Source organism: Bidens hawaiensis, unplaced genomic scaffold (assembly GCF_021521415.1).
Source record: "Bidens hawaiensis isolate Kalapana, Puna unplaced genomic scaffold, B.hawaiensis_p1.1 tig00068957_1, whole genome shotgun sequence".
Taxonomy (NCBI): Eukaryota; Viridiplantae; Streptophyta; class Magnoliopsida; order Asterales; family Asteraceae; genus Bidens; species Bidens hawaiensis.
The window spans coordinates 1-15,835 of NW_027502169.1; the positions used below are offsets into that span (position 1 = coordinate 1).

Genomic DNA, 15,835 nt, shown 5'->3' on the forward strand with positions numbered 1-15,835 from the left:
AATTAATATAATAATTAAATTTTATTAATTATTATATAAATTAGCAAACTCATAAACATAAACAATTGAACATTAAGGAGCGTAAATGAATGAACAAGACATGTGTTCATGTCCGTTCGTTTAACTAAATGAACAAAAAACTATGTACATGATCATTCACTTATTTAAATAAACACACGCACCTGGAAGCTAAAAAGTCGATGACATACAACGTCTGTGAAATATACAATGGCCATGATGTGGAACCATCTCTACTAGCACTATGTTCCATGCCATTTTGAGATCCTGGAGCCGCATGTAGGTCAATGATGCACTTGATATCATATAACCTACACTAACACAAGCCCAACGTGAACCTGACGGAGAGCGTAAGCAAGAAACAAAAAGATTAAACACTCGTGTAAAAAGGAAAAAGTGAAAATAAGACCTACTGAGCCCACGAGAATGCGGTATCCAAAGCTTCTAAACTCCCACCAATGAAAGGGGCAGGAGGATCGGGATCAAAGGCTATCCACCATCCAACTGGGATTCTAACCGTATTTATTCCATATTTGTTCAGAAACTTGAAGTCTTGCGAAGTGACAAAACTGTTTCTATGCCTCTGAAGTTATCACAAACTAATAATATGCTGATCATGTTGTTTAATGATATGAAAAGGTTGTAAAAATATACGTTTGTTACAACATTATGTTACCGTAAGAACTTGTTTGGCTTTATCGTGGCCGAGTCCATTACCAAGCTGGTAATCTCCATGGATTACATTAGATACAATTGTCATCTCAAATGTGGCTGCATTATCATCCCACCCTGGAACCGCATGAGAGTCTGCAGTGATATCATTTGTCGTTGAAACCTAAACACAAATACAATATAAATAAAAAAATATTGAAAAATATTTAATCCAAAGAAATGTATGACTGTATGAGGATGAGAATGAACCTGCAGATAGCTTCCACTTGTTACATGTTTTACATGAACTCTGTTTCTTTCATTTCTTTCTATGTAGAATGTTTCGGTTAATGATGGTGTACTTGCAGTTGCGGAGACAATGTTGGTTTTGGTGTTGTAGGTAACGAAAGTTCCTTGAGATGTTCGGAGATGAAACTCTGTACTAGAAACTCTCCATAACTGCACAAACAATTAAATCGATATTAACATATGTTGAGATTATTCTTAATATTTTGACACATTCGCAAAAAACGTTCGTTATGTTTTACCTTAAAAAATCACGCTTAACATCCTTTATGTTAACTTTTTCTAACAGATTACCTCCTTTACACCAACTGTCATCAAAAAGTTTGTCACTTTTTTTGAAAATGACAATTAGTGTATAGAACGTAATATGTTACAAAAGCTTAACATAAAGGATGTTTACCGTGATGCTTAAAGATAAAGAATGAAGCATGAAACTTTATATAAACGTAAATGGCGTTTCTATAATTTTGTCTAAATTTATTATTCGTGAATCTAATGAGTGCAAATATACCCGAAAGGTTTCCCATGAAGACGGAGAATCTCTGTCGACTGTAAGCTTCATGCCACCGCCATTTTCTGCAGAAACGTACTTGTGCAATGTCACTGATCTAAATTGGACCTCTGTACCATCCTGCATAAATAGTTATAATATCTTTGCGCAAAAAATACATGAAATGAAATACTATGTTGAACTTACAATCATATCTTTGTTAGGTATTTCATCAAACAGTGAGGGCTTAATCCAGCCTTCTATAACCAACCATCCTCCCAAATTCACTCCTCGTACCTTTGAGTTCCCGCGTAATCCTTCAACTTCACATGATTAATATATACAAAAATAAGTATAGATTAATACAAGTAAAAATAATTAATAAATAATAAACAAGTCAAGCCCAAGTTTGAAAAACTGCTCACGAGCCAAAAAATTGATGAAACAAGAACAGACTGAGCAAACCTGAGTAAGCAATGGAGACGATCAACCAAACCGAGAGTACGAAAGCAAATACTGTTTTGCAGAAAATGAATTCCATGAAAGTTGATGGTAACAAAATTTCAAGAATTTTGGTACCTTAAGATGGAGAAGAATCTCTGATTAGTTCTTTGCTTAAATCTTAGTTAATCAAAAACAACATGAAATTGAAATCCAACCATGAAGCAACCTCCATTTCCTAATTAAACAATTGCATTTTTTGAATCCAAAAAGTAGACAAGAAGAAGAAGCAAAGAACAAATTATAACTTATTTTAATGCAACCAATAACACTTGTATCTTATGCAATTTTATTTTAACATATAAGTAACTTTACTAACTTTCATCTATGTTGTTTCACCAATAACACTTGTAGTCTTGAATTCATTGTGAATGACAATCCAAGTTTAACCGAATTATGTTGTTTCAAAATATTTTATAAAATTCTGATTGGTGTATGGCAATCCCATTCAACTGTTCATCAGGGCAGGCGAAACTACTTTTCTGTTAGACTGGAATTGTTCTTAGTAACGAAAAAAAAGATTTGCTCTTGTGTGCCCCTCTCTACACATGGAAATATTTGCTATCGTTCGGCTTAGTTTTTCAAGTTTTTCTAATTTGAATTCACATATAATTCAAGTACCATTTGATATGATCATAAATCATAATTAAACAAAACCATTTTTAATTATTCTAAGAAAGCCCCAAACCCAATACTCATATACCCATGTTTGCACTATTCCTTCATGAGAAAACACTTAGCTTAAAAGCTTACAAAATCATTTTGTTTGTATATGCCAAATATCATAGGAAACAAACAAACAAGCAAGCAAACAATATGACATGTTTCCAAGGTAGTATAACTTTCTGACTTCACTTTTGGTACACTTAATTTGTTTTGATCAATCTATAGCTAACATAAACATGTATACTTCAAATCCCCTCTAGTTCGATTCTCGGCCCAAAAGAAGAGCTCTTCGTTCCTCGACCATATACACTAGCACTCGATCCCGATCCTCTACGCTCAGCACTCGGATCCACAAAGCAAGCCGGTCCCATAGAAACCGATCTCCTCATTGGTTCTAGTTTTTTACTACAACTGTTGGTCAAATCACTCTGGACCCTAACCCCACCATTTGTATCGATTTCTTGAATGCGAATTTCTTCCTCCACATTTAATTCAACCGAATTTTGATCAGTCTGGCCGACACTGGCCACGGGTGCTCGACACAAAGGGCAGTTTTGATGCGATCGCAGCCACGTATCGATACATTCAACGTGAAAAGCGTGACTACACTTGGGCAAAAGGCGAAGGCGATCATCGTCTTGAAAGACGCCCAAACAAACAGGGCAGTCAGAGTCGATCACCCCGTCTTCTTTTCTGTATTTAAATACCTTAATCGAGTCGATCACGGACTGATCCAGACCGACCGTTTTGATCAACCAAACCGGGTGAAACACTTCTTCCGGTTCATGGTCCTCGTTGATCAAATCTTGATCATGAGGAGTTTCATTCGCATTCGGGTGGGTGTTCATATTAATAATTCTCCTATGGCGTCTGGCACTGCATACTTTGGTCACAGTGATGTAGCAAACGAACCCGAAAGTTGCAACAAGAGCACATATCATGACGAGTTTTTGCGGCGAAAAGGAGTGGTGTTGATGATGATCATCATCATGGCAGTCGTCTTTAGGCTTACAGAGGTCATGAATTGTGATTTGTAGAGTCTTTCTATGGAGAATTGACATTGTAAGATGTTTCAGAAGAAAAAGTAATGAGGGCGTTAAGGAAGTCTTATTGGTGAGTTTAAGGAAGGAAGGAAGGAAGTTTCGGATGTAACTGGGATTTTGTGGACAGTGTTGTTTGCAAGAGTTTCCGCGTTAAAAAAACTGGGATAATATCAAATACATAAAGACTTTTTAGAAATAAGTCATCCTCAACACAACCTTTTATTTATATTTATATTTATATAAACCACTGACAAAATAATTAGCTTCCAAATTCATCTATTCAATATATATTTTTATTATTATTTATCATTTACATTCTATGTATTTTATATTGTTATTACAATATAAAATGCATACGATGCTGGTTAAATGCGTACATGGTCGGTAAAAATCTTATATGAAAAAATAAAGGTAAAATAACTTTATTTTAATAAAACTGATAAATGTGTAATCTATATGTTTTATGAATGGGAGATGTGTAATGTATATGGTTTTTGAGTTTTAAACCGGTTTGTGCACCTCTACCCAAACCTAGGGTTGTCATAACATGTCGGACACGACACGATACGTCATGACACGATAAGACACGATTACTTGTACTAAACACGAACACGACATAATAACTAATCGTGTCATTTTTTCCAAACACGAACCTGCTTAGTAGCAGGTTAACCTGTTAAGACATTTTAAGTGACATGTTTAAACATACAATGAATAATACATGTGTAATGAAACAAAAAAAATTTCAAAACAAGCGTAAAGGATTTAATTAACACATTATCCATAACATATTTGAAACAAAAAATCACAATCCTTAACATATATAAAACAAAAAACCACAAATCGATAACATACTTGAAATAAAAAAATCATAGAAGCAAATCATAACATTCATTAAAAATAAAATAGCGGGTTCTGACGGGCATTAATGAATGTCATACATAAGTATGACTTTAGGTTTAGGACTTTAGGAGTGCATATTTATTTATATTTTTAAATTAAAAATGTACTCAGGTTACTAATAGGATAACAGGTTTTTTACCTGTTAGGACACGAATTTTAACATGTATTAAACAGGTTGACATGTTTAAGACACGAAACTTGTTAAGCTCAAAACCCGAACCTGTTAAAACCCGTGTCATGTTAACAGGTTCGTGTCATAAATTGACAACCCTACCCAAACCACAAACTGAAACCATATGATTGGTTATATTTCTTTCTCTATGATTTTAAAACCCCTTTGGCTAATCAGTAAGAAAACCGGATCATATTCACTGCAGGACAAATAAACTACCAAATACAAGTAAACAAGAATGGAATCAGAAAACTAGAATCAATTAAAAAATTAAATGTTGTAGAGTATCCCAAGAGAATCATATTGTTTTCTAGTAAAGATTAATGGATTTCAAACCAATAACCAAGTGATCCAACTGAACAACCTACCTTACCTACCATCTTTACAGGCTTTTCTGATTTCCATATCAGCAGCATTCAGTAACACCCCAAAAATACATTGAAACACAACCAAACATTTTCAACATTAGTTTTTTCGTGTCGGGTTTCGGGTCGTGTTAGGAATTACCTGAATGGGTTTACTCAAGACCAGTGTTGTAAAAATCCTGACTAGGTACCAATCAATCCCCAATTAATCGCTAGTCACCACCCCACTGACTTGTGGCCAATTAATCACCATTTGTCTAAAATCGGTCAAAATTGAGAATTTTATACATAAAATTTGAAATTTCAATTTATATTTGAAAATTTACATATAAATTTCAATCCCAACTAATCCTGATTAATAGCTAGTCACTACCAAATCGCCCGACTAGCGCCTAGCAATTTTTACAACACTAGCCACCCGACCCAACCCGGAAGCAGTGCGGCTCTACCCGACCCGCAGGTTAGGGGTGTTCTTCGGGTTTCGGGTTTTTCGGGTTGGGTTATTCGGGTTTCAAAGTTTTAAATCTTGACCCGAAACCCGACCCAAATCTCTCACGGGTTTTTTCGGGTTGGGTTAATCGGGTTTCGTGTATCCTAGAAAAAAACACAAAACCAAAATTTTTAAAAAAAAACTATGATGCTAAAATTAAAACAAAATATTATACTTTGCTTATAAAACATATAATCAAATAATAAATAAACCTAACTTTAGTGACTAAGACTTATCCTATTATACATAAAATGTATATTTAATTTCGAAACTAAAAGTTTATTCGGGTTTTTCTGGTTGACCCAAATCTTCTAAATCAAACCCGAGAACCAACCCGAATTACTTCGGTTCAGGTTCGGGTTCTTCGAGTCGGGTTAGTTCGGGTATGGGTTTTTCTGGTTGGGTTTCGGGTAAAAGTGACAGCCCTACCGCAGGTACAAACCATGTTTCATTTTCTCCCAAAACCGTACCCGCACTCACCGGAACCGGTTCCACCTCTTGCCGCACCCGACCCGGCCAAAACTCAACCATACCTAAAACCGGTTCCTGCCTTTGTTGACCATACTCGAAACCGGTTCCTACCCGTTATGGTTCCTGAAATAACCGGGATGTTTGGGTTGAAGGTACAAGTTCAACTCAAATAAGATAGATGACAATGCAAAGAGGCCTAATTTTCATCAGATGTCGAAAGATTGTGGACATAAATGTTGAATACAAAATGAAAACAATCAGATACATAGAAAGAACACACCATTATATGGTAGATACTAGCTATAGGATCTATATTAATAATTCAGGGTATCTTTTAACGAGCATGGGGCTACATGTAATTTACTAAAAGGAGACTGTGTAATCTATTATTGTAATTTACTACAAAATGATGCATTGCCAAGGAATAAAACACAATAGAACAAAAACTTACACGTAATTTACTATTATAATTTAGTACAAATAAAAGTTTAAATAACTAACCTGCTATATACTAGTTTCTTAGGAACAATTTGGTTCAATCCATGTGTTGGGGAAGCAATACCCATAAGTTCGAGATAAATCAAAACCAAAACTTTCTTGGATATGTTTGTCATCAAATGTGTGAAGCTTGCGTGTTTCGAGAGAATAGAACACTATCTTGGTGTCCTTGCTCTGTAATAACCTTGGAAAAAAGTTCTTGTTTCCCATTTGTGGTGCTTTGGCTTCAAGGCAGATGCATGAATCTTCTGAAATACATATCATATGTTTTCCTAAATCATCTATTTTCTCCCACTCTTTTGTTGACTCGTTTAGTTTCAACACCTCAACAGATTCTCCAAGATCATTCACGATAATAAGTAAAAGATGTTCACCGCATTTTGACATAAAGTACTCGATGTGAGATCCGCAACCTCTAGGGACTTTGTCTGTAACAACATCCAAAGAATAGCCTTCACCAGTGTCTCTAAGATTAAGAATCTTATCATTGTTGCACAAAGCCCAAATATCTCGGCCACTAAATGCTGGAAAGCGAAAACAATCTGATGGTCCGCCGAAACAATAAGTACGCCATGATGATGCTTCCTGAGACACAAAGTGGACACACACAATATGTGATGTAAATCCAACAACCATACAATCGGGGGAAGTAGGCGGTGCTGAAAAACAAAGGCTTTCAAAGTAATAAGGTGCCTTTGGAAGCTTATAGATATTACTTGTAAATGGGTTAAAAAACAACAACAGCCCGTGTCCATTAGCATCAAACATCAACCAACCAAACCTCGAACATAATACCTCGCAATCACCGTTGAGTTCTTGAGGTGTTTTCATAAAATATTTGTCACCGCATATCGGATCTATAAAAGTGATGTTGCCTCCTCGGTATGTGTTTAACACCATAAACCATGGTGAATAAGTTTGCCATCTCGTTAAGGGTGCTGCTAAATAACAACGTTTGCATGTAGTACGGAAATTCATGTATTCAACACCAAAACAATTCTCCATAATCGTTTCCAAAAGATGAAACGGAATACTGAGCAGGTGCACCTCATTTGTGCTATCCTCATCAGTACCGTTAGTTGATCTCGTGATTATCTCAACGTCCTTGTCATGTTTAGCTATAAGATAATCAGCTTCTAACCTACACAATAAGTAAACATATCCCTGCAACTTAAATAAACACAAACAATATACCTGCAGTCAAGCATTGGAGATATAGACATGGTTCTATCGTCCATCCCACCAAGAATATGAGCACAACCCTCAATCTGTGAGGCACTCGGCAATAAACGATTGGTATTATAAGATTGCAGTTCCTCGGCAATAACGATTGGTATGCAGATATCTGCTTTGGCTCCATCTAAGATGATCATTAATAATAATAATAATAATACCCAAAATTCATTAAAGAAGAATATAAAAGCAAACCTATGGAAACAAATCGAAGACTAAGATCCACCGGCGGTTTCTATTTTTCAATTGTCAGCAGCACAGAAGCAATTTCGTTGATTGAGATGGATGTAGTCGATAGATCAAATAATTAATTAATAATTAAAGAAAAACCTCATTCCTGAGTATTTGTAATGTAGTATTCCAACTCCAACTGCCAAGATAATAATAATAATAATAATAATAATAATAATAATAATAATAATAATAAGGATGTCAAAGCCCATGAAACTTGGCCCGCAATTCTCGATTTCATAACAAATTGCAATCAAATAATAATATTAATAAGTATTATAAATTATTATTATTATTATATTTTAGATTATTTCTTCTAGTAACCTAATATATTTTCAACCCCGATTTCCTCCTTCCCAGTAACATAAAAATCCGAGGGAAAATGACTTCTTTTTCTTTAAACTCCTCACCTCGGGTGAAGACTCTGCTGTGTTATTGCTACTATTGTTGAAACCTCTCTATTCTGCATTAATTTCTTGGTTTTGGTTCTGCTCATCACGTGTTTGATAAATTGTCTCAATGAGTTAATAGGTTTTTTTTTGGGTTTACGGAGGGGAGGGCAACTGACGGTTGCTCTCCTTTCTCCTCTTAGTTCGGGTTTTTTACTCCCAAAACTTAGCTCGAGTTTGTTTATTGGCCTTTCGTCGTGTGGGGTTATGACCGGGGCTCGGATTGTCAACGGAGCCCCATCGGGGGAGGTGGACACGGGCTATTTAAAAGGTTTTTGGCCGTGCCCTTTTAGAAGATTCCATTGTTGCCCGGATGGATTGGTTGGGTTTAAAGGGGATCCAAAGGTTAGCGGTACATATAAAGCGACTACACTTATGGTCGGATGAGAAAAAATGCGCTATGCGGGATGCGGTATCCGGGGATTGTGATCTTTTTGTTGCGTTGGCAGATGCTCTAAAGTTTGCCAAACAATGGATGTGCGGTGAGTGCATGTCTTTGCAGGCTCTCAATCGGCATTGTCACCATGTTGACAAGGTTATCAAGTTCAAAGGTGATACGGGAGGGGTGGAAGACTTCATTGTGGGGATCCCTAAGCCACAACTTGCAGTAGAAGTAGTTGCTTTGGGCGGGGTAGCTTTGGACGCGACCCTCCTTGACCGTATTTTCGCACTTCCGATAAAGACAGTAAAAAGCATCCCCCCTATCTGTCGCATGGCATTTGCCCAGGCCTTATCTGTTTCACTGTGCAAGGTGGTGTCTAGGCCAGAGTTCATTGAAGCGTGGGTTAAACTTTTAATTCTACCCCGTTGCACATTGCAGGTTGTCAAGCCTTCCAACCGACAATAGCGTAGGTCGGGGAATAGGAAATCCTTGCAATGCCATTCTATTCGGCATGCCCTAGCAAGTTGGGGTGATGGAAGCGGATGTGTTGATCTTATCCGGTCGCTCTTTAGCCAACCGACGGATATGGGCTCAAGAGCCGATGAGGCCTCCTTCGAGGGTGATTATTCGAGGGAGGACCTCAACGCTAAGCAATGTATTCAAAAAGTTGTCGATGAGCATTTCACGATCGCAGTTAAAGTTTTGTGCTCTTCGGGTGTTGCTCCCATTGGTGACGCTACTATGAAAGCGTTGCTTGATAAGCATCTCATCTTGCCCTCGCCTGCCTTGCCTGAGGCCTTACCCTCGGTGGCCCCTTTGGTTGTGCACGTTGAAAGTGTTCTAGGTGTATTAAATCCTTTCCTAAAGGGACTTCTTGCGGTAGAGATGGGCTTAGGGCCCAACATATTTTGGATGCCCTATGTGGGGAAGGATCTGCGATTGCCGTGGGGTTGCTTAAGGCTATCACTGAGGTGGTTAACTCGTGGTTAGGGGGGAGATGCCCTGTTGCTTTGGCAGAGTTTGTGGCTTCGGCCCCCCTAACGCCACTGCTTAAGCCCGACAATGGGGTTAGGCCTATTGCCGTTTGCGCGATTTGGAGAAGACTTGTATCCAAAGTGGCTATGAGGAGTGTTGGGAAAGAGATGGCAATATACCTTGGCGATTTTCAATTCGGGTTGGGGATCCCGAGTGGAGCGGAGGCAGTGCTTCATAGCGCGAATAGATTTCTTAATATGTTCCACTCGGATGGGTCGTTGGCTTTGCTTACAGTAGATTTTTCTAATGCCTTCAACCTGGTGGATAGGACCACACTCCTGCAGGAAGTTCGTGTCAGATGCCCATCTATTTCCCTATGGGTTAATTTTCTTTACGGGCAACCGGTTAGGCTTTATGTGGGGAATGACTGTATTCAGTCAACTACTGGGGTTCAACAAGGCGATTCTTTAGGACCCCTTCTCTTTGCATTAGCTTTACACCCCCTCATTCATCAAGTACGAGATGGTTGCAAGTTACCTTTCCATGCATGGTACTTAGATGATGGTACGATTATAGGACACGCCAACGAAGTGACTAAAGCCCTAGATATTATTAGGTCCAAGGGGCCAAGTCTGGGGCTTGAGCTTAATATTAAAAAGACCGAAGTATATTGGTCGTCGTGCAATGGGATAAAGACAAAAGTAGGTTTGTTTGTTGTGTGAACCTATTTATTATTACGTGAGTTTTCTCGTCATCTCAAGTATTTTCTCTACATCGTATGTGTAAGTTACTTATGTAATTTCAAATTTTTCCTCTATCTACTTATTTCATTTTGTTGTTATTACTCTCGATTGTTAACTTCAACAATTTCGTCATTTTTCTTTGGATTATTTTACTAGTTAATTATGTTCATCAATTTTCATTCAATTTTTTTACTTCATTGCTCTTGATCAAGTGATTCCATTTAAATATCGATTTCAAAAAAAAAAAAACTTTTCTTTTACCAATGTTTTCAAACCCGCACAACGGGACGAACCATATGCATCATGCGACGATCTAAATAATTATCAGTGCACGCATAATTATCGAAATCCTCCCATGGAACTCATGGTGAATACGGTTGTGTGTCATAACTCGGAACCTAGGGTGATTTTGGGTAACGGTACAAATATCGATGTGATAAGGACATGGTGGATACGCCACTGGTACACCCTATATATAAGTGTCCTTATCATGTCTTCCGTTTGTAGCGTTATTTGGGTCACCTGAAGATCGGTGTTATTTTTTTTTATATAAAAAAAATCTCTTGATACTTACCTTATTTTTTTTTATGTTATGTGTTTCTATAATTTTGGGACGAAATTTTCAAAAGTTGTGAATACTGTAACATTCGTCAATTTTCGGACTCGAAAACCCGACTCGTTTAAATTCTTTTATTATTATTATTATTATTTATTTATTTGATTTTAGTTATAAGATTGTACAAAATCAACCCCTAGCCAACTTGATTAACTTTTGAATCCACATCTATAGACCAGGGACGAAAATGCAAATTTATTTAAAAGTTATATTTTTTTTTCTTCTTTCCTTCTTCCCATCGAGCAGCCCCCCTCCCCCCCCCCCCCCCCCCCCCCTTTGCTTGTTCCTCAATTTTCGGGCAAATTGATTGAATCAAATCATTGACGACCTAAAACGCGTCCTATACATGGTAAATTATAACAAATTCGACAGCTATTGACTCGTTTTTAAAGTTTGAACAAACCGCGGCTAGCATGATTGAATTACCAATAAATTCACATTTATAACTCGATTAACTCGTCCATCATACTCTCTATAACATTCCGATTCTTAGCCCTAAACCAATTGCAACCTAAAGGTCGTGCAAAATAGAGTATTGACTTGTTCGTGGCCGATAACCTTAACTCGCCGATATCCTTCAATTCGTACTCGTATAAGGTAATTGCTATATGGGTTGTAATCGTTTTTCGCTGAGTATTAAAACCCCTCTATTAGTTTGAATTAACAGAGGGTGTATGCTCGTCAATTTGGGTATTATCTAATTAGGGTTCTAAAGGGGTTGGGGACGATTTAAGAAAGCTAGTTGTATAGTTTTGGCTCCGTTCTTTGCACAAGCTGCAGCACCAGCTCAGTTGGCTGGTGCGTGATTAATGAATAACCAGAGACCGGTCAGGGCGCGGGTTCGAACCCCCCTGATCCTGTTTTAGTCCTTTTTTAGATATTATTATTTAATGGTTTTGATTAAAGAATCTCTTTTAATATTCTGACCCGCTTAACGAACCGAACTTTTAGTTGTCCAAATAAAATTTTTCATCTAACTTTCTCATTAAATTATACATATATTTATATATATATGATTATGTGTATAATGGGTCATCGATTAATGTTTATTTTATTTATCTACAAATCAAACCGAGATGCTAATAATAATAATAATAATAATAATAATAATAACATTAATAATAATCATATTAATAGTAATAGTTTAAACCCTAAAACACTCCGAATTTCTTTCAAACCGATTTGTAACCGTAAGGTCATGTCGTATTATTTTATTGTTTATACCCCCTAGTTCATATTATTTACAAATTTGGATAATTAACCCAATGATATTTAAATAACAATTGTACTTAAGACCCAAGCAAATCCCATTCTTTATAAGTTGTGTTAATACTTTGTTATAATAAATTAATACTGTCTTTAAACAACTATGAGCTTTCGTTGACGTATCCCAAGGAGCTCGACTGTTTCTACCTAAATCTTTATCGCCATCTCATATTCGTTAATCCACTCGTTAAGGTGAGTTTACGTACCCCTTTTTCCATCTTTTATATTTTGGAGGTAGCATGCATACCTTATTTAATTTTATTCATTGTTTTATTTCTACATCTATTACAAAACACAATTCGTTATATGTTTATGTGTGATGATTACAATATCTATGACTATGCTCAATGTGCTTAAGTGTTTATTTTATGTTTGGTGGTTGGTATCTCATCCTCGTCTATTCTCATCTAGTATGATCATACACTTACCCAAGTACATTGATTTCGTATCATTTGTAACGGGTCCACATCTATTTAGTTGTTTACATTTTCATAGTCCTTGTAATACTCAACATTAACATATAAATTGTGGTTTTTATCTATATATATATATATATATATATATATATATATATATATATATATATATATATATATATATATATATATATATATATATATATATCTCCACTAACACTTACGTACTCTCACCAACATTCGTGTTGATAAACTTTATTTTTATACATTGTACAGGTACAAGTAATGTACATTGTTCAAGATTGAAGACAATAGTATGACCTTAGGATATTATTCAACATATAATGTAATTGTTATATTATTGAACTTGTGTAGGTGTTTAATGTTAATGAAATTAAATATTTATTGTCACTTAAATTAGTGTCTTTTGAGCTACTGTCCAATCAATACGTTACGCCCGGCATGTTCCACCGCCTTTGGTCGGGGTGTGACATTTAAGAACTCAATTTTAAACCACACATTTAATTAAATAGTATGAAATATGTGGCTGATATTAAATTTAATTTAAAAATGAAGCAGGAGAGAGAATAAGTATTTTTGATAATTACACAAGTTTAAACGTTAGTTACACATGTGTAAAAAGTCGATTCGGTGTGTAAAAAAATACTGTAATTTTTTGTTCATCACTTACACTTACGTATTATACATGTGTAAAAAAATTCGAAAAAAAAATTGTTACGTTGAGTTCTTTCCAGTTCTTAATACTCAAAGTGGTTCTCAAAAGAAATCATATATATATATATATAGGGAAAGGATCCTAATTGAACCATTTGCAAATTGAGAACTTTGAGAACCATTTTGAACCACTAAAAACACCTTTAAAAATATTTAAAAAATCATAAAACAAAAAATAATAAAAATTTTAAAAAAGTAAAAAAAAAACAAATTTCTTATATTTCATTCCGGTTTCATTAAAAAAAATAAAAAACGTCGTATTATACACATATGTATAATTTTATCTAACCTATAGTTACGTAATATACACATATGTACAATATCATTTATCTTAAATTATATATATGTGTACAAAAAAAACATGTAAATGTACATATATGTATATATTATACATATGTGTATATAATTTAGCTAAACCGAGTTTTTTTTATGAAACCGGGATGATAAAATAAGAATTTTGTTTTTTTTACTTTTTTATTTTTGTGTTTTTTTATTTTATGATTTTTTTTATTTTTGGGTTTTTTGTGGTTTAAAATGGTTCTCATAGTTTTCAATTTCAAAAAAGTTCTCCTATGATCCTGATCATATATATATATATATATGATTGATTTCATTCATGAAGATTATTGAGTTTTAAGAACTTTTACACTAATTATGTTTATCAAATTTATCCACATCATTCACACATTAAATAAGAAAAGGACAATATGGTCTTTTAAACATTTCATTCACTCTCTCATCGATAATTATATATCTCATCATTGACTATTTTACTATTATTTTAAAATTATATGGCTGTATTATTTTAATATTATTGTTATTTGTTTTTTTTTAAAGTCGAGATTCATTTTTACTTTAAAATAAGTAAAATACTAAAACCTCAAATTGATACAAAGTTATTCGCTTTAAAAAAGAAAAAGATACAGAGCTATTCATAGGCATATTTGTATTTTTTTTTTCTCTAATTATAGATTATGACAAATAAGAAACGAAGCTTAATTTATTTCCTTTAAACGATTTGAGAAGAATATTTGGCTTTGAAAAATGAATATTGGTTTTAATGTATAGATATCAAATACTGGTCTTGAACGAAAAAAAATTTCATCATTTATTGGAGTTGAAGATATCGTCACAACCAACATGTGACTAAGTGGGTTTTCTTATTTATTTTTTTTTCTTTACGAGAGGAAACAATTTTTTATTATTAAAAGTGACAAAGTGGGTTTTTGATTTACAAGTTTCTTAGTTTTTACTATTATCTTAATTATATTCAAAATCAAATTATTTGAAAGAAAAAAATTGTAAATGAATAAAAAACAAGAAATTGTAAATGAATAATTAACGTAATTTGGATAATTTATGTAATTGGTGTAGATGTAATTAAGGTAATTTAAATACTTAATGTAATTTGGATAATTTGTGTAATTGGTGTAGAGTAATTAATGTAATCTATGTAATTGGTGTAAATATAATTTGGGTAATACATGTAATTTGCGTATTTGTGTAGTAATTTAGGGTAACTTGTGTATCTGGGGTAATTTTTTAATTTGTGTAGTTTTTGTAATTAAAGCAATTTATGTAATTGTGAATTAAATTATGGTTTTTATTATTTACAATTCTGATACAAATAATAATAAAATATTAAATTAGAAAAATAATGATAAATATTTTGTCTTTTCTTTGTGAGTGTTTTACCTTTGTGCCCTTTCATGATTAAATATTATTTCATTCTCTCTTATCTATTAATATTAAATTCTAAATTAATTACAACCACAAAAAACTAAACATTTAATTAAATGTGTGGCTATAATTGAGTTCTCAAAGTTCTTAAAATTTAACTAGTTCTCAAAATATCACTCCCCTATATATATATATAACTCACAAACATATATAATATTAATATTAATATATACAAACACAAATCAGGCAATGAATATTCCTCCCCCCCCCCTCTTCTCGCCCCAAAAATTGTCTGGGGGCGGTGTTCAAGCCCGATTTTGCCACATTTCATCCCAAAAATTCATCACACTTGGCCTTAGAGTGTGATGGTTAAAGTTGATTTGCTTTTTGCTTGTAACACTTGTGTTAAATTTTTTTTCTCCATGTGTGTTGTTAAGTGTACATGGTTTGTGTGTATGTGTTTTGTGTTTTTTCAAATGTGTATGATTAATGACACACATCTTTTCCTTAAAAAAAGAATATTTAGTTAGTTAAT

General features: G+C 34.4%; 3 protein-coding genes across 3 annotated transcripts; all 3 read right to left on the reverse strand.

Annotated features, from left to right (window-relative positions):
- Positions 1–290: 290 nt before the first annotated feature.
- On the reverse strand, positions 291–1,612 carry LOC143605315 (uncharacterized). Its single transcript, XM_077081474.1, has 4 exons — positions 1,487–1,612; positions 940–1,128; positions 432–853; positions 291–329 (listed from the first exon to the last, which is right to left on the reverse strand). The coding sequence occupies exons 1-3, from the start codon at positions 1,610–1,612 to the stop codon at positions 686–688; spliced, it is 483 nt and encodes a 160-aa protein (XP_076937589.1). The 3' UTR covers positions 291–329; positions 432–685.
- A 1,075-nt stretch (positions 1,613–2,687) lies between these two features.
- Positions 2,688–5,130, reverse strand: LOC143605312 (uncharacterized). The gene is made up of 3 exons (XM_077081471.1): positions 5,119–5,130; positions 4,329–4,348; positions 2,688–3,784 (listed from the first exon to the last, which is right to left on the reverse strand). The coding sequence occupies exons 1-3, from the start codon at positions 5,128–5,130 to the stop codon at positions 2,878–2,880; spliced, it is 939 nt and encodes a 312-aa protein (XP_076937586.1). The 3' UTR covers positions 2,688–2,877.
- A 1,431-nt stretch (positions 5,131–6,561) lies between these two features.
- LOC143605314 (F-box/kelch-repeat protein At1g57790-like) lies at positions 6,562–7,613 on the reverse strand. The gene has a single exon (XM_077081472.1). The coding sequence runs from the start codon at positions 7,577–7,579 to the stop codon at positions 6,596–6,598; it is 984 nt and encodes a 327-aa protein (XP_076937587.1). The 5' UTR covers positions 7,580–7,613; the 3' UTR covers positions 6,562–6,595.
- Between the last annotated feature and the right edge of the window lie 8,222 nt (positions 7,614–15,835).

Coding starts and splice junctions, on each gene's coding strand:
- LOC143605312 (XM_077081471.1), bottom strand. Junction 3,785..4,328: donor GTTAACCTGCTACTAAGCAG/GTTCGTGTTTGG, acceptor ACAAAATCCCAG/TTACATCCGAAACTTCCTTC.
- LOC143605315 (XM_077081474.1), bottom strand. CDS start 1,612: ATGCAGGATGGTACAGAGGTCCAATTTAGATCAGTGACATTGCACAAG. Junction 1,129..1,486: donor CTTCATGGGAAACCTTTCGG/GTATATTTGCAC, acceptor TTGTTTGTGCAG/TTATGGAGAGTTTCTAGTAC. Junction 854..939: donor CAAGTGGAAGCTATCTGCAG/GTTCATTCTCAT, acceptor ATTTGTGTTTAG/GTTTCAACGACAAATGATAT.
- LOC143605314 (XM_077081472.1), bottom strand. CDS start 7,579: ATGGAGAATTGTTTTGGTGTTGAATACATGAATTTCCGTACTACATGC.